General features: G+C 42.2%; 1 protein-coding gene across 2 annotated transcripts; it reads right to left on the reverse strand.

The window, feature by feature from the left end:
- Positions 1-6731: 6731 nt before the first annotated feature.
- On the reverse strand, positions 6732-8784 carry wu:fj16a03 (uncharacterized protein LOC335475 homolog). Of its 2 annotated transcripts, XM_038730315.1 has the most exons (4): positions 8639-8784; positions 8324-8425; positions 7194-7280; positions 6732-7002 (listed from the first exon to the last, which is right to left on the reverse strand). In XM_038730315.1, exons 1-3 carry the CDS (start codon positions 8682-8684, stop codon positions 7231-7233), a joined length of 198 nt encoding a protein of 65 aa, XP_038586243.1. In that variant the 5' UTR covers positions 8685-8784; the 3' UTR covers positions 6732-7002; positions 7194-7230. The 2 variants fall into 2 exon arrangements, with proteins under 2 accessions (XP_038586243.1, XP_038586242.1); XM_038730314.1 differs by lacking the exon at positions 7194-7280.
- Between the last annotated feature and the right edge of the window lie 8992 nt (positions 8785-17776).

Genomic DNA, 17776 nt, shown 5'->3' on the forward strand with positions numbered 1-17776 from the left:
CGGCTTCTCTCAGAGTGTTCATGAACCGACTCACTGTTTTAACCACACCCTCGACCTTGTTTTGGTGTATGGTATTGAAATTGAACATTTAGTGGTGTTCCCACAGAATCCCTCTTTGTCCGACCACTGTTTGATAACTTTTGAGTTTGTATTGCTGAACTACACGCCATTGGGCAAAAATTTCTATACAAGATGTCTGTCTGATAGTGCTGTAGCTAAATTTAAGGATGCGATTCCATCAGCTCTAAATTCATTATCAAGTCACAAAGTAACGGAGGACTCCTATGCTAGTTTCAGTCCCTCCCAAATTGATCATCTTGTTGATAGTGCTGCAGGCTCGCTGCGAATGACACTCGACTCTGTAGCCCCTCTAAAAAAGAAAATACTAAAACCAAGACGGTTAGCTCCATTGTATAATACTGAAACTCGCAAATTAAAGCAAATATCACGGAAACTTGAGAGGAATTGGCGTTCTACCAAACTGGAAAATTCTCGTTTAATTTGGCAAGATAGTCTTAAAAGTTATAGGAAGGCCCTCCGTAATGCCAGAGCAGCGTACTACTCATCATTAATAGAGAAAAATAGGAACAACCCCAGGTTTCTTTTCAGCACTGTAGCCAGGCTGACAGAGAGTCACAGCTCTATTGAGCCAAGTATTCCCATAGCTCTCAGTAGTTACGATTTCATGAGCTTCTTTAATGATAAAATTCTAGCTATTAGAGACAAAATTCACCAAGACCTGCCCTCAACTGGCACCAACTTATCTCTAAACACAGGAACCTTAGAAACAGCTGTAGAACCAGATATATGTTTATACTGTTTTGCTTCCCTCAATCTTTACCAACTAACTTCAATAATTTCTTCATCTAAACCATCAACCCGCCTCTTAGACCCCATCCCGACTAGGCTGCTTAAAGATGTTTTACCCTTAGTCAGCACCTCTATACTAGATATGATCAATCTATCTTTATCAACAGGCTATGTACCACAGTACTTTAAAGTAGCTGTAATTAAACCTCTTCCAATCCTCTTCACTTTATATATGCTTCCTCTAGGCAATATTATCAGGAAATATTCCATAAGCTTTCATTGTTATGCTGATGATACTCAGTTATATCTATCGATCAAACCAGATGAAATTCATCAGTTAGCTAAACTTCAAATGTGCCTTCAGGATGTTAAAACCTGGATGACCTGTAATTTTCTCATGTTAAACTCAGATAAAACTGAAGTTATTGTTCTGGGGCCTAAGCACCTCCGTGACGCATTATCTAAAGATATAGTTTCCCTGGATGGCATCGTCCTGACCTCCAGCACCACTGTGAGGAATCTTGGAGTTATCTTTGATCAGGACATGTCGTTTAAGTCTCAGATTAAGCAAATTTCAAGGACCGCCTTTTTTCACCTACGTAATATTTCGAAAATCAGGAACATCCTGTCTAAAAATGATGCAGAAAAACTAGTCCATGCATTTCTTACTTGTAGACTGGATTACTGCAATTCCTTATTATCAGGCTGCTCGAAAAAGTCCATTAAGACTCTTCAGCTGATCCAGAATGCTGCAGCACGTGTTCTGACAGGAACCAGGAAAAGAGATCACATTTCTCCTGTTTTAGCTTCTTTGCATTGGCTTCCAGTAAAATCCAGAATAGAATTTAAAATCATTCTTCTTACCTACAAAGCTCTTAATGGTCAGGCACCATCTTATCTTAAAGAGCTCATAGTACCTTACTACCCCACCAGAGCACTGCGCTCCCAGAATGCAGGGTTACTTGTGGTTCCTAGAGTCTCCAAAAGTAGACTAGGAGCCAGAGCGTTCAGCTATCAAGCTCCTCTCCTGTGGAACCAGGTTCCAGTTTGGGTTCAGGAGGCAGACACCATCTCCACATTTAAGAGTAGGCTTAAGACTTTCCTCTTTGATAAAGCTTACAGTTAGGGCTGGCTCAGGTGAGTCCTGAACCATCCCTTAGTTATGCTGCTATAGGCCTAGACTGCCGGGGGATTTCCCATGATGCACTGAGATCCTCTCTCCTCTACTTTCTCTCCCTCTGTATGCAACCTCATCCCATTATTGCATGTTACTAACACAACTTCCTGCAGGTGTTTCTGGCTCTGGAGCTGTGGAGTCTGGATCTGTGGTTGCGGGTCACCTGCTGCCCCCGTGTTCCTGCTCGACACCCTCTGCTGCAACGACTATTGTTACTAGTCCTGTTGTTATTATAATCATTAACATTACGACTGTTACCATTCACACTACTATAAATATCTGTACCATTTTTCATTTAGTCTATAGCAACATCACCTTTACTGTCTGTACCTCTGTGTGTGGATATTGTGTAGGCTGCCTCCCTCCCCTCTCTCTCCTTCCATCCCTCTCTTTTTCTCTCTGTTCCTCTCCTGCCCTCCATCCCTCTCTCTCTCTCTCTCTCTCTCTCTCCTTCACCCCAACCGGTCGAGGCAGATGGCCGCCCACCCTGAGCCATGGTTCTGCTCGAGATTTCTGCCTCTTAAAAGGAAGTTTTTCCTTGCCTCTGTCTCCTAGTGCTGCTCTTGGTAGGAACTGTTGGGCTTCTGTAAATAGCATCATAGAGTACGGTCTAGACCTGCTCTTTTATGAAAAGCGCTGTGAGATAACTGTTGTTGTGATTTGGCACTATATAAATAAAATTGAATTGAATTGAATTAAAGCCCTGTAGGCCACTAAAGCCCTTTAGGCCTTGTAGGTCACTAAAGGCCTGTAGGTCACTAAAGCCCTGTAGGTGTACTTATTGTAGGCCTTTCAGACGTGTTTAAGATGCAACAGTAAACCTGTAGGTCTAAAGCCCTGTAGGCCTTGTAGGCCACTAAAGCCCTGTAGGTCACTAAAGCCCTTTAGGCCACTAAAGCCCTGTAGGTTACTAAAGCCTTGTAGGTGTACTTGTTGTAGGCCACTAAAGTCCTTTAGGCCACTAAAGCCCTTTAGGCTAGTAAAGCCTTGTAAGCCACTAAAGCCCTGTTGGTCACTAAAGCCCTGTAGGTGTACTTGTTGTAGGCCACTAAAGCCCTGTAGGCCACTAAAGCCCTTTAGGCTAGTAAAGCCCTGTAGGCCACTAAAGGCCTGTAGGTGTACTTGTTGTAGGCCACTAAAGCCCTTTAGGCTAGTAAAGCCCTGTAGGTCACTAAAGCCCTGTAGGCCACTAAAGCCCTGTAGGTCACTAAAGCCCTGTAGTTGTACTTGTTGTAGGCCTTTCAGACGTGTTTAAGATGCAACAGTAAACCTGTAGGTCTAAAGCCATGTAGGCCTTGTAGGCCACTAAAGCCCTGTAGGCCCTGTAGGCCACTAAAGCCCTGTAGGTCACTAAAGGCCTGTAGGTTACTAAAGCCTTGTAGGTGTACTTGTTGTAGGCCGCTAAAGTCCTTTAGGCCACTAAAGCCCTTTAGGCTAGTAAAGCCTTGTAAGCCACTAAAGCCCTGTTGGTCACTAAAGCCCTTTAGGCTAGTAAAGCCCTGTAGGTCACTAAAGCCCTGTAGGCCACTAAAGCCCTGTAGGTCACTAAAGCCCTGTAGTTGTACTTGTTGTAGGCCTTTCAGACGTGTTTAAGATGCAACAGTAAACCTGTAGGTCTAAAGCCATGTAGGCCTTGTAGGCCACTAAAGCCCTGTAGGCCCTGTAGGCCACTAAAGCCCTGTAGGTCACTAAAGGCCTGTAGGTTACTAAAGCCTTGTAGGTGTACTTGTTGTAGGCCGCTAAAGTCCTTTAGGCCACTAAAGCCCTTTAGGCTAGTAAAGCCTTGTAAGCCACTAAAGCACTGTTGGTCACTAAAGCCTTGTAGGTGTACTTGTTGTAGGCCGCTAAAGTCCTTTAAGCCACTAAAGCCGTTTAGGCTAGTAAAGCCTTGTAGGCCACTAAAGCCCTGTAGGTCACTAAAGCCCTTTAGGCCACTAAAGCCCTGTAGGTGTACTTGTTGTAAGCCACTAAAGCCCTTTAGGCTAGTAAAGCCCTGTAGGCCACTAAAGGCCTGTAGGCCTTTTAGGCCACTAAAGCCCTGTAAGCCCTGTAGGCCACTAACGCCCTGTAGGCCACTAAAGGCCTGTAGGTCACTAAAGCCTTGTAGGTGTACTTGTTGTAGTCCACTAAAGCCCTTTAGGCTAGTAAAGCCTTGTAGGCCACTAAAGCCCTGTAGGCCACTAAAGCCCTTTAGGCTAGAAAAGCCTTGAAGGCCACTAAAATCCTGTAGGCCACTAAAGCCCTTTAGGCTAGTAAAGCCCTGTAGGTCACTAAAGCCCTGTAGGTGTACTTGTTGTAGGCCTTTCAGACGTGTTTAAGATGCAACAGTAAACCTAGTCACCGCTTTGAAATGTGTGTCATATTTACAGTGAGGAAAATAAGTATTTGAACACCCTGCCATTTTGCAAGTTCTCCCACTTAGAAATCATGGAGGGGTCTGAAATTGTCATCGTAGGTGCATGTCCACTGTGAGAGACATAATCTAAAAAAAAAAAAATCCAGAAATCACAATGTATGATTTTTTAACTATTATTTGTATGATACAGCTGCAAATAAGTATTTGAACACCTGAGAAAATCAATGTTAATATTTGGTACAGTAGCCTTTGTTTGCAATTACAGAGGTCAAACGTTTCCTGTAGTTTTTCAGCAGGTTTGCACTGCAGGAGGGATTTTGGCCCACTCCTCCACACAGATCTTCTCTAGATCAGTCAGGTTTCTGGGCTGTCGCTGAGAAACACGGAGTTTGAGCTCCCTCCAAAGATTCTCTATTGGGTTTAGGTCTGGAGACTGGCTAGGCCACGCCAGAACCTTGATATGCTTCTTACAGAGCCGCTCCTTGGTTATCCTGGCTGTGTGCTTCGGGTCATTGTCATGTTGGAAGACCCGGCCTCGACCCATCTTCAATGCTCTAACTGAGGGAAGGAGGTTGTTCCCCAAAATCTCGAAATACATGGCCCCGGTCATCCTCTCCTTAATACAGTGCAGTCGCCCTGTCCCATGTGCAGAAACACACCCCCAAAGCATGATGCTACCACCCCCGTGCTTCACAGTAGGGATGGTGTTCTTGGGATGGTTCTCTCCAAACACGGTTAGTGGAATTACGACCAAAAAGTTCTATTTTGGTCTCATCTGACCACATGACTTTCTCCAATGACTCCTCTGGATCATCCAAATGGTCATTGGCAAACTGAAGACGGGCCTTGACATGTGCTGGTTTAAGCAGGGGAACCTTCCGTGCCATGCGTGATTTCAAACCATGACGTCTTAGTGTATTACCAACAGTAACCTTGGAAACGGTGGTCCCAGCTCTTTTCAGGTCATTGACCAGCTCCTCCCGTGTAGTTCTGGGCTGATTTCTCACCTTTCTTAGGATCATTGAGACCCCACGAGGTGAGATCTTGCGTGGAGCCCCGGTCCGAGGGAGATTGACAGTCATGTTTAGCTTCTTCCATTTTCTAATGATTGCTCCAACAGTGGACCTTTTTTCACCAGGCTGCTTGGCAATTTCCCCGTAGCCCTTTCCAGCCTTGTGGAGGTGGACAATTTTGTCTCTAGTGTCTTTGGACAGCTCTTTGGTCTTGGCCATGTTAGTAGTTGGATTCTTACTGATTGTATGGGGTGGACAGGTGTCTTTATGCAGCTAACGACCTCAAACAGGTGCATCTAATTTAGGATAATAAATGGAGTGGAGGTGGACATTTTGAAGGCAGACTAACAGGTCTTTGAGAGTCAGAATTCTAGCTGATAGACACGTGTTCAAATACTTATTTGCAGCTGTATCATACAAATAAATAGTTGTTGTTTTTTTTTTAGATTATGTCTCTCACAGTGGACATGCACCTACGATGACAATTTCAGACCCCTCCATGATTTCTAAGTAGGAGAACTTGCAAAATAGCAGGGTGTTCAAATACTTATTTTGCTCACTGTAAATTTTTTACGCAGCCTGTCGCAGCTGTTAAAATAAACGTGTTTCATTTTTCGTACAGGAGGCTGAACATTCTGAAGATATGGTTTTGTCAGCCTACTGAAATTAAGCTTAACGTGTTTATTTTAGGTTATCAGCTATCTTGTAGATCTTGATCTTCTAGAGTCTGGTCATGTTGCTCCACCTCTTGCCTCCTGTGCAGGTAATGTGGGGACTTATGGAATTTTGTTTTTGTTGCTTTATGAAGTCAATTCAGAAAAATGTCTGGAACATTTCTGAGTGTGCTAAATAAATGAATCTGCTGTGTGAAGTTCTTAAAGTGAGGTGGAACGACCACTTATTCAGTGCCCGAGGCTTTTAGTGTGGAAGAATCAACAGTTCGTATTAGAGGCTATGCCTGTTCATTCACTCACCCACACTGTGTCTGTCTCCTGCCTGAGTCAGCTGCAGCTGCCTTACTTAGTCTGTCTAAAATTTTTAGTTTACTCTTCACTTCTTCTGCTGCCAGGAGACTCGTGCATGTCTGTAAGTGGTCATCAGCTGCTGACTCTGCCTCTTTCATGTGAACATGGTTGGTTGATAAACCCTGGGCTGACTTACCGAGCTGGTAACCAGAGTCATGTGGCGCTGAGCCTGATCGATGAAGTGAAGCAGATGAGGAACAGATATCGTGGTGTGTTGAACTGGCTTTGTGGTTCATGCTGCTGCTCTACGTGAACAGTGAGAGAACTTTGTTCTGAATTAAAGTTTCCTGCTGATGAAGCTGAGACGCTCGCCTTCCACACTCTGACAAACGTTCACACTGGAGTTAGAAAAAGGTTTCTCAGAGTTTATTAAAGTCTACAGAAACAAACAGACATCATTCAAAGTCCACAGACTGTAAATGTTCATGTTTACACAGACAAATGCAACGCTGCATTCTGGGAAATCTCCCTCACAAGTTTATTTAACATCACATGGCAGTTTCATGATGTCAGCATTTCCTAGGCTGTGATTGGCTCAGGCGTTGCAGCCGCTGGTGTAGCAGCAGGTCCAACCGGGTCGAGAACAGTTCTCCAGGGGAGTGCAGCCCTTCTCTCCGCTACCTGCAACAGCAAACAGGAAAGGCATCATCAGCGCTGCCAGACACCACAGCACAATGTTTAAAATCCACATTGTGTTCTTACAAAGGTCCAGAGCTCCGGTCTGTAAACAATCATGTTCTGTTCTGATGCTTCAACGTCACGCTTACACCAACAAAAGGTGGACCTCAGTCCTGAACTTTAATCTTTCAGACCTTCATTTGAAACTGTTCCAGGTTCAGGCTGAGTCCTTCACACGGGGCCAGGGCCGTACCCAGGTTTTAAAAATAGGGGTCCTGGTCCTGCAGTCCATTTGAAATAATGTCAGTGTCAACACACAGATGAAAACTGGACCAGAATCTCACACGTGATCAGTCACAGTATTAAAATGATTCAGGTTCTTCATGCCAAAGAACTGGAGCAGAGTACTACTGCAGTATCTTTCAGGTTAGTTCATCCAGACAAGAAGCCGGAATCCAAACGTCACATGTGGCAGTGCGTCCGGATAAAATATAGCAGAACAAAGGAGAAGTTTCAGCTCAATAATCATAAAGCTAGAAACAGCCAAAAGCCCTGAAGCCAACCACAAGATCAAAAGAAGATAAAACATGTATCCATCAGGACTCTGGGCGAGCAGCAATACAAGAAGAAGAGCTGCTGGGAATTTCTGACTTGGACAATTACAATTTAAAGTCGGAAGAATTATTGAAAAGCTACATCAAACTAATATGTCTATAAATGAAATATATATCAATACATGATATACTAAGAACTAAAATTCTGTTATTCTGACTTGGTATTAAAAAAGAAGAGGAATTTCACTTGATTACTTTATTACAATGGATTTCCCACTGTGAAGATTTCAGAGCAGAAACTCCTGATTGATTCTGTCCCCAAACGTCTGGACACGTCACGTTTTGAAAGATAATGCGTGATAATAGTTTGTCAGCTGAGGTCTGGCTTTGAGAGGTTTAGAACCGGAGATGTTCTGTGTTGTTCTTATGTGATCTGAGAGGATCGGTTCTGACAGCCAGCTGGCTCGTCACCAAACGTTTGGTTAATTTGCTGAAATTAACCAACTTAAATATCTACAGAGACGTGTTCAATGAGGATTTGGGGAAATGTTCCTAATTTACATCGTATCGTTACTGAGAGTTCTTCAAGTGTCCCCAGGTCTGGACTCTGATCAGGGATCAGTTTTTAGGGTGAAAGGAGGGTTGTGATCCTCCTGGTCCTACAGCCTGCATTTTATTTGACCACATTATCAAGGGTTTTTATCAGAATGTTTTTTATTTCTCTGTCTGGACCTTAGAGACCTCATCCTGCGAGCAGGTAGATGACTCACCTCTGGTGTAGCAGGCCTGCTGGACTTTGCTGGTGCAGTCCAGCAGCATGTTGTTGACCATAAGGAAGTCCTCTCCGTGACACTGGATGTGAAACTGCTTCGCTGTAACACAGATACACCTGGTCAGGTAACATCAAGGACTCACCTGGCCACTGTGTGGCGGGTTTATTGTGTGAATGTCCAGGACTTGTTGTGAAGACAGATCCTGCTTAGTTGGAATGATTCCACTGATAAAGGTACGAAGTAGGTCCCTAAATGTACTCACTAAGTCCATCTTCTAATCCTGAGTACAGTGTATTCTTGTATTATCTGTACCTGAGCAGAGCGGCAGCAGTAGCAGCAGCAGCAGGTAGACCTTCATGGTTCTGGTTCTGGTTCTCGTCCACACGACTCCACAAGCAGCAAAAACTGAGGCAAGGAACAACCGAGGCCGACTTTTATCCCCTGCTGACACACACACACACACACACACAGAGTAAATACACACTAAACACACACACACACAGAGTAAATACACACTAAACACACACAGAGTAAATACACACTAAACACACACACATGCGTGTTTTCATGATACAGTGGGTACGGAAAGTATTCAGACCCCTTTAAATTTTTCACTCTTTGTTTCATTGCAGCCATTTTCCAAAAATCAAAAAGTTCATTTTATTTCTCAGTAATGTACACGCAGCACCCCATCTTGACAGAAAAAAACAGAAATGTAGAAATTTTTGCAAATTTATTAAAAAAGAAAACTGAAAAATCACATGGTCATAAGTATTCAGACCCTTTGCTCAGTATTTAGTAGAAGCACCCTTTTGATCTAATACAGCCATGAGTCGTTTTGGGAAAGATGCAACAAGTTTTTCACATCTGGATTTGGGTATCCTCTGCCATTCCTCCTTGCAGATCCTCTCCAGTTCTGTCAGGTTGGATGGTAAACGTTGGTGGACAGCCATTTTCAGGTCTCTCCAGAGATGCTCAATTGGGTTTAAGTCAGGGCTCTGGCTGGGCCATTCAAGAACAGCCACGGAGTTGTTGTGAAGCCACTCCTTCGTTATTTTAGCGGTGTGCTTAGGGTCATTGTCTTGTTGGAAGGTAAACCTTCGGCCCAGTCTGAGGTCCAGAGCACTCTGGAAAAGGTTTTCGTCCAGGATATCCCTGTACTTGGCCGCATTGATCTTTCCCTCGATTGCAACCAGTCGTCCTGTCCCTGCAGCTGAAAAACACCCCCACAGCATGATGCTGCCACCACCATGCTTCACTGTTGAGACTGTATTGGACAGGTGATGAGCAGTGCCTGGTTTTCTCCACACATACAGCTTAGAATTAAGGCCAAAAAGTTCTATCTTGGTCTCATCAGACCAGAGGATCTTATTTATCACCATCTTGGAGTCCTTCAGGTGTTTTTTAGCAAACTCCATGCGGGCTTTCATGTGTCTTGCACTGAGGAGAGGCTTCCGTCGGGCCACTCTGCCATAAAGCCCCGACTGGTGGATTGCTGCAGTGATGGTTGACTTACTACAACTTTCTCCCATCTCCCGACTGCATCTCTGGAGCTCAGCCACAGTGACCTTTGGGTTCTTCTTTACCTCTCTCACCAAGGCTCTTCTCCCCCGATAGCTCAGTTTGGCCTGACGGCCAGCTCTAGGAAGGGTTCTGGTCGTCCCAAACGTCTTCCATTTGAGGATTATGGAGGCCACTGTGCTCTTAGGAACCTTAAGTGCAGCAGAAATTTTTTATAACCTTGGCCAGATCTGTGCCTTGCCACAATTCTGTCTCTGAGCTCTTCAGGCAGTTCCTTTGACCTCATGATTCTCATTTGCTCTGACATGCACTGTGAGCTGTAAGGTCTTATATAGACAGGTGTGTGGCTTTCCTAATCAAGTCCAATCAGTATAATCAAACACAGCTGGACTCAAATGAAGGTGTAGAACCATCTCAAGGATGATCAGAAGAAATAGACAGCACCTGAGTTAAATATGAGTGTCACGGCAAAGGGTCTGAATACTTATGACCATGTGATATTTCAGTTTTTCTTTTTTAATAAATTTGCAAAAATTTCTACATTTCTGTTTTTTTCTGTCAAGATGGGGTGCTGAGTGTACATTACTGAGAAATAAAATGAACTTTTTTGATTTTTGGAAAATGGCTGCAATGAAACAAAGAGTGAAAAATTTAAAGGGGTCTGAATACTTTCCGTACCCACTGTATATCAGGACTTATGAAAAAAACATGACAAATTAGGTCATGCCTTTCCCAAGGTCCAACAGATCTGGGATTCAAATTATTTTCCACCAATTCTTCAAAGAATAAATCCATCTGTTGAGATTTTGTCTAAGGCTATATTTTGGGCAGAACTGATTTTTATGCTACATATGGGGACATGTTTGGGTTTTTGGGACTTGTGAAGCCATAGCAACAAACACTGATATTTCATGTTTAAGTGAATTATAAAATCCATAGATACACATTAAATTTTCAGATTTATGTGACTTATAAAGACTCAGTAATGCACAAAATAGGGTGTATCTGCAACTTGGCTGCTGACTTTTGAAATATTGGCATTAGAAACATAGGTGTACAATAAAAATCTAAAACTTCAAAAATAGTCATGCTCACCATTTTAGAAAACATCTGTTATAAATGCTTATTCATATTTACATGTTGATATAATATAGTAAGACAGAGATATTCAAAAGCTAACTCAAAGCTCATTAATGTCTCTTTGTCATTTATTAATGTTGTAGTAAATGTTTATGTGAAAGAAAGAGGTAACACTTTATGCCTTTCTTAAATTTATAATTAAACCAAAATAGGTGCAAGTATGAAAATGTTTGACCTTCAGTGGGCTAGGGCTGCATTGAGAAAAGAATCCTTCGTCAACTCACAGTCACAGGATTGTGAACTAATAAATGATTCATTTGATATACTTTACTAAAACCTTCAGTTTTATCTGAGTTTAACATTAGAAAATTACAGGTCATCCAGGTTTTAACATCCTGAAGGCACATTTGAAGTTAAGCTAACTGATGAGTATCATCTGCATAACAATGAAAGTTTATGGAATATTTCCTGATAATATTGCCTAAAGGAAGCATATATAAAGTGAAGAGGATTGGTCCGAGGACAGATCCTTGTGGAACTCCATGACTAACTTTGGCGTGCATGGAGGACTCATTGTTAACATGTACAAACTGAAATCGATCTGATAAATAGGACTTAAACCAGCTTAGAGCGGTTCCTTTAATGCCAATGAAATATTCCAGTCTCTGCAATAGGATCTGATGGTCAATGGTATCAAATGCAGCACTAAGATCTAATAAAACCAGTACAGAGACAAGTCCTTTGTCTGATGCAATAAGGAGGTCACCAGTGCTGTCTCTGTGCTATGATGAGCTCTAAATCCTGACTGAAAATCCTCAAATAAACTATTGCTCTGTAGAAAGTCACACAGCTGTTTAGCAACTGCTTTCTCCAGAACCTTAGAGAGAAATGGAAGGTTAGATATAGGTCTATAGTTGGCTAAAACATCCGGATCAAGTTTGGGCTTTTTCAGAAGAGGTTTAATTACAGCTACTTTAAAGTACTGTGGTACATAGCCTGTTGATAGAGATAGATTGATCATATCTAGCATAGAAGTGCTGACTAAGGGTAAAACATCTTTAAGCAACCTAGTCGGGATGGGGTCTAAGAGGCAGGTTGATGGTTTAGATGAAGAAATTATTGAAGTTAGTTGGTAAAGATTGAGGGAAGCAAAACAGTCTAAACATGTATCTGGTTCTACAGCTGTTTCTAAGGTTCCTGAGTTAAGAGATAAGTCGGTGCCAATTGAGGGCAGGTCTTGGTGAATTTTGTCTCTAATAGCTAGAATTTTATCATTAAAGAAGCTCATGAAATCGTAACTACTGAGAGCTATGGGAATACTTGGCTCAATAGAGCTGTGACTCTCTGTCAGCCTGGCTACAGTGCTGAAAAGAAACCTGGGGTTGTTCCTATTTTTCTCTATTAATGATGAGTAGTACGCTGCTCTGGAATTACGGAGGGCCTTCCTATAAGTTTTAAGACTATCTTGCCAAATTAAACGAGAATTTTCCAGTTTGGTGGAACGCCAATTCCTCTCAAGTTTCCGCGATATTTGCTTTAATTTGCGAGTTTCAGTATTATACCATGGAGCTAACCGTCTTTGTTTTATTATTTTCTTTTTTAGAGGGGCTACAGAGTCGAGTGTCATTCGCAGCGAGCCTGCAGCACTATCAACAAGATGATCGATTTGCGAGGGACTGAAATTAGCATAGGAGTCCTCCGTTACTTTGTGACTTGATAATGAATTTAGAGCTGATGGAATCGCATCCTTAAATTTAGCTACAGCACTATCAGACAGACATCTTGTATAGAAATTTTTGCCCAATGGCGAGTAGTTCAGCAATACAAACTCAAAAGTTATCAAACAGTGGTCGGACAAAGAGGGATTCTGTGGGAACACCACTAAATGTTCAATTTCAATACCATACACCAAAACAAGGTCGAGGGTGTGGTTAAAACAGTGAGTCGGTTCATGAACACTCTGAGAGAAGCCAATGGAATCTAACAGAGAGATAAACGCAGTACTGAAGCTGTCATTCTCAACGTCCACATGAATATTAAAATCTCCTACAATAATAACTTTGTCCGTTTTAAGGACTAAAGTTGACAAAAACTCTGCAAATTCAGATAAGAATTCAGAGTACGGGCCAGGTGCTCGGTACACTATAACAAAAATAATTGGTTGCAGTGATTTCCAACTTGGGTGCGAAAGACTAAGAACAAGACTTTTAAATGAGTTATAGTTTTGTTTAGGTTTAGAGCTGATTAGTAGGCTAGAGTCGAAGATAGCTGCAACTGCACCTGTGCCTCGAGGAATGTGAGTATTAATATGACTGGGAGGGGTGGATTCATTTAGGCTAACATATTCTCCATCACCCAGCCAGGTTTCAGTAAGACAAAATAAATCAATATCATAATCTGATATTAGTTCATTTACTAGTACACCTTTAGAAGAGACAGATCTGATGTTTAAGAGTCCACATTTAACACTCCTATTCGTTTGCACTATTGCTCTTGTGGTTTTAATTTTTATGAGGTTTTTATGCACAGCTCCTCTTCTGTTTACCTTTTTAAATAATTTCGATGGTCGGGGGGCAGACACCGTCACTATAGGATTTCACTAAGTAACTCCAGAAATGGAGGAGCAGAGAAGTGTGTTAGTGTTGCGTTTTTTCAGATTTTGAGAAAGGAGAGGCTCAGTCCAATGAAAATTAACAAAAAGATTTAATTACAAAATTAGTGAATAGGGAAATGGCATTACAGAACACACAAATAACACTGCAGTGTACTGGAAAGTTGTTCCTCTTTTCAGATTTACAGCTTACAGTCCTGATTCTCACAAAACTAATTGTTAATATCCTCCAGGTATATGGGCGGGTCTTTTCCTTCAAATGGCTCAGGACCAAAGCCATTGGTCATTTGGTTACTTCTTCGTCACCCAATTAGGAAGGGTGTACCTTACTGCTCTATAGTACTTTTGGTCGAACAAAAGAGCGCCAATTCCCAGACGTGAAACCCCCTTCAATCTACAGGAATAAACAGTCTTTTGCTCTAAACTAATCATGGAGAACAACAGGGCTTGTCTACAAAATGGTTGACACCCTGTCTTAAGTGTCAATGAAACAGTCGAAAAACTGTCCTTCTGGCACTAAACAAAGAGGTGTCAGTTTTCTTTACATTACAAAGAGGATACAAACAATGGTTTAATCAACATTCTAATGCAATTGTCTGGCCTAAAACCCAGCAGGTTTACATTTGAAGAAAGCACCGAAACACTGGAGTACATTAAGTTTGTTGTAACTTTTTAAAACTCAACAATCCCTCCTTTCACACCATTTATTGGTGTGAAATCACTATTAGACTTAGCATATCTACAATTATGTCATTGAAATGTCAGAAGTTGTAAAATCAAATCATGATTTAAGCAAAGAAATCATCTTCCTCTTCTCTGACCTCACTATCTGACTCTTCGTCTTCCATGGGTTGAGCAATCTTCCTGGGTCTTCTAAATCTTTTGTGAAATTTGTACTGTTTGGTGGGATAAAGTTTATTATGTGTGCAGTATTAATGGGCTGAATGGGTTCTGTGGTTGACCTATTTTCTGGAGATGAGACTATAGGATTATTGTTATAACTAGAGAAATGATTACGGCTAAAGTTGATATTGTTCCCTTTATCCCACAAAACTCTAGGTGCCTAAATTTATTCCCTCCCTTGAATTCCATTTTTGTCTTGCTGGTGAAACTGTGATTCAAAACAAATGAGGTAAATGTGGAAGGAAAAAGAAAACAAACAAAAAATAAAATATAAATAGAGAATGACTGAGTTTTCTACTACCAGAGTCAACATTTCTGGATCTGCTGTGTATAATCCTAATTCATGTTCACAGCGTGGCCAAATCAGTTCTAACCTCCTCTATTGATTGGGAGGGGGCTTGAGTGGATGTGCAATGTGTAAGGTGGTGTTCTCTTGGTTGCATGGTTTATTTGTGGTTTTTCTGAATCCCTCTTCTTCTGTCCTCTTCTTCCTGCGTTGGTAACATGCCAATGTTACGTCTCCCCTCTGCATCCTCTTCTTGCATCTTCACTGGTTATGACAGTTATTTTCCTTCCTTTTGTGAAACAGTGTGAATGTGAAAATCAGTGTAAATGACATCAGTTCGACTGGTGAGTGCAAATGAATCTATAATCTGTGTCAGTGTTGTGGTTATATGAGTACTAGTGGAGTCTGTTTGTTGAGAGCTCCTTGTAGAAAAACGTCTGCTATCTTGTTGAGCTGGTGTTGGAGTACCCTAGCTGTGCTGACCAGGACAGTGGTGAGCACTGCAGCCATTGTCTGTGTTGTTGGAGGGCATCCTCGCTGGGGAAACACTTCGCACTGTGATGCATGGACCCATGTGTCCCTCTCAACTACCCTGGCGGCAGTTGAAGTTGGCCGTATCACCTGCCGTATTAACTGTCTGGTGATGGTCTCACTGCTTTCGCTGCCTGTCTGGATGTTGTGGGGCATTAGTTCATTAGTTTTGTTAGTCGATTAGTTTCAACATTTTCAACACACCACTCAAAAAAAAATTATTAAATTTGAAACCCAAAACCCTTGGTGCGCACCATAATATTTACAATTCCCCATCCCTCCTTTTGATACATGGTGAAGAACCATGTATCAATGCTAGGAGACATCTTTAAAGGGAAAAAATACAGTAGAAAGCAAATGCAGTTAGGATAAAGCAGGGCAGCATCACCGGGTCGTTAGAAACCTGTATGGGCCTACAATTTGCATACAGCAGTAGAAGGCAGGTGAGGAAAGAATGCAAACAATCGGTTGATTAGAAATTCTTGGTGAGCCGGACCTGTAGAAGAGAAAAGGCCATTTTAATGCATGCTGGGAATCAAAATGCATACTGTGTTGTTATAGGGTGACAAAGAACCATATGCTACAAATCAAGTCACATAGCTGCCCGCACTGACTCCATCTACAAAACAAAAAGCAGAGTTAAGGTTAGAAAGATTTAGCTGCGTCAAACAGTCTGAAACAAAAGAAAAGCTGGACAGAATCCTGCTTCCAGTCATTAAAGTCAGTCAAAAGTTGGTCAAAATGCTTTTAAGTCAGTGAAAAATGTGTCTGCCTAGCAGTTCAAAATCAAAAAATAAGAATCAGTCAATGGCCAGCTGTTTCCCCATGTCTGGGGTGGAGATCTCCACAAAGGAAAAATTATAATCCATGAAAGGCACTAGCCTGCTAGAGCCAAGAGAATTTAGTATTGTGGTCTTTGGAAAATCCTGGATTTCCTGTACCTGATTTGTGATCCAAATTAAAAACGCACCCCTTTTGGAACGAAATCCACCTTATTATTTGAAAAATCCTTATGACAGTTCTCTGCTAAGAACCTAATAGTGACACTGTGTCACTTTGACAATCTCCTGTTTTGGGAGATACACACAAATATAATCATCACCCATTGCAAAAATGTGAAGACAAAACTGAATCTTGAGTCAGGATGAAAACTTAATGCTTAAATGTACATTTTGCTGAATCAATCACAGAAAATCAACATGGAGCTATTAGAACCCACGACAATAGCTTTACCGCATAAGGTCATTTATTTATTTCCCTAAGATCTTGAAAAACTACCAGCAGACCCTTTTCTCTAGAGGCAGGATGGGGGAGTTTGCATGGTGTAAGAAGAGCATTTCACAACTGGTATATTCTTTTCCCTAAAAATAAATGTGTGTAAAATATCTGTGTCTACATGTAAATAGGTTTGATGGATGTTTCAACATCTGTGTCAGGAATGAGAAATTCATGTTCTATGAGCATTATGGAGCACTTTAGATTTAATCAATGAAACTTCTGCTTCTGAGTCTACAAGAAATCAGACTAGGGTGTTTATGTAAATACTGGTTTATCCCTCCCATCAGTGGTGTCTACGTGTGGGTCTGTGTCTAGGCCTATGTGCTGCTCACTGCTTTCTGCTGCATCCTATTTTTGTACTGACTGGACCCCTGGAAACTGCACAGTGAGGCCCCCAGATGGTGCGTGTGGCCAGGATTCTTCTGGACCTTGTTCCTCTTCCCAGGCAGTCATTGGCATCTGGGAGTAGTTGGATGGCATGCTCCTCCCTCTGTTTTGTTATCTCCTTCAGATGTGGTGGGGGCAGGGCAACCTTTACTTTGCCCCTTAGTCTGAGTATGCATGTTTTGTTGTCCTCTTTTGCTGACTCAGAAGAATCACTGGAGGTGTCCTCACCTTTTTCCTTCCTCTCTGGATGTGTCACACATCCCTTCTTCTTCCTTTCATTTTCTTCTTCACATTCTTCTTGTCCTTCACTGTCATAACTAGTCCTATGTTTTCTAGGCTTTTTCTTACTCTTCATCTTTCTCTTCTCCTCTTCTGTTTGTCTCTGCCTCAGTCTCTGTCTTTCACTTCCCAGCATTGTGGCTTCCTCCCTGAGCCTGAAGGCTCCATCTCCAGTGCACTCATTCTCTCTACACATTTGTCCTTGATCCGGGGTGGAGAAGGAAGGAGGAACAGGTCTTGTCATTGGAGTTCCGGTGCCGACACTTCCTGTTCTGCTTGTATTGTTCTGTTCAAAGTGTGTTTTCCATCTCCCTCTTTCTGTCACCATGTCCCCTTTTTTCACTTGGCTGTCTCTTTGATGTAACCCTCACCATCAATCCTTTTAGGGTTATGTGGTTCTTCTGCAACTTGTATTATTTCATCCAGCTGCCCATGATCTGTCCAAAGACCCTTTTGAATCCCAGTGGGCGTGTTTCCTGCCCTCCCGTCAGTTGCGGCAGGGGATTTGGAGATGTCACTCTGTTACCATCTGCAACAGCTGTGCATCCCCTCTTCACCATTTCTCCTGAGCCAG

This window comes from Micropterus salmoides, unplaced genomic scaffold (genome assembly GCF_014851395.1).
Source record: "Micropterus salmoides isolate LMB-PRFRI ecotype aquatic unplaced genomic scaffold, ASM1485139v1 Ms_hic_scaffold_2, whole genome shotgun sequence".
Lineage (NCBI taxonomy): Eukaryota > Metazoa > Chordata > Actinopteri > Centrarchiformes > Centrarchidae > Micropterus > Micropterus salmoides.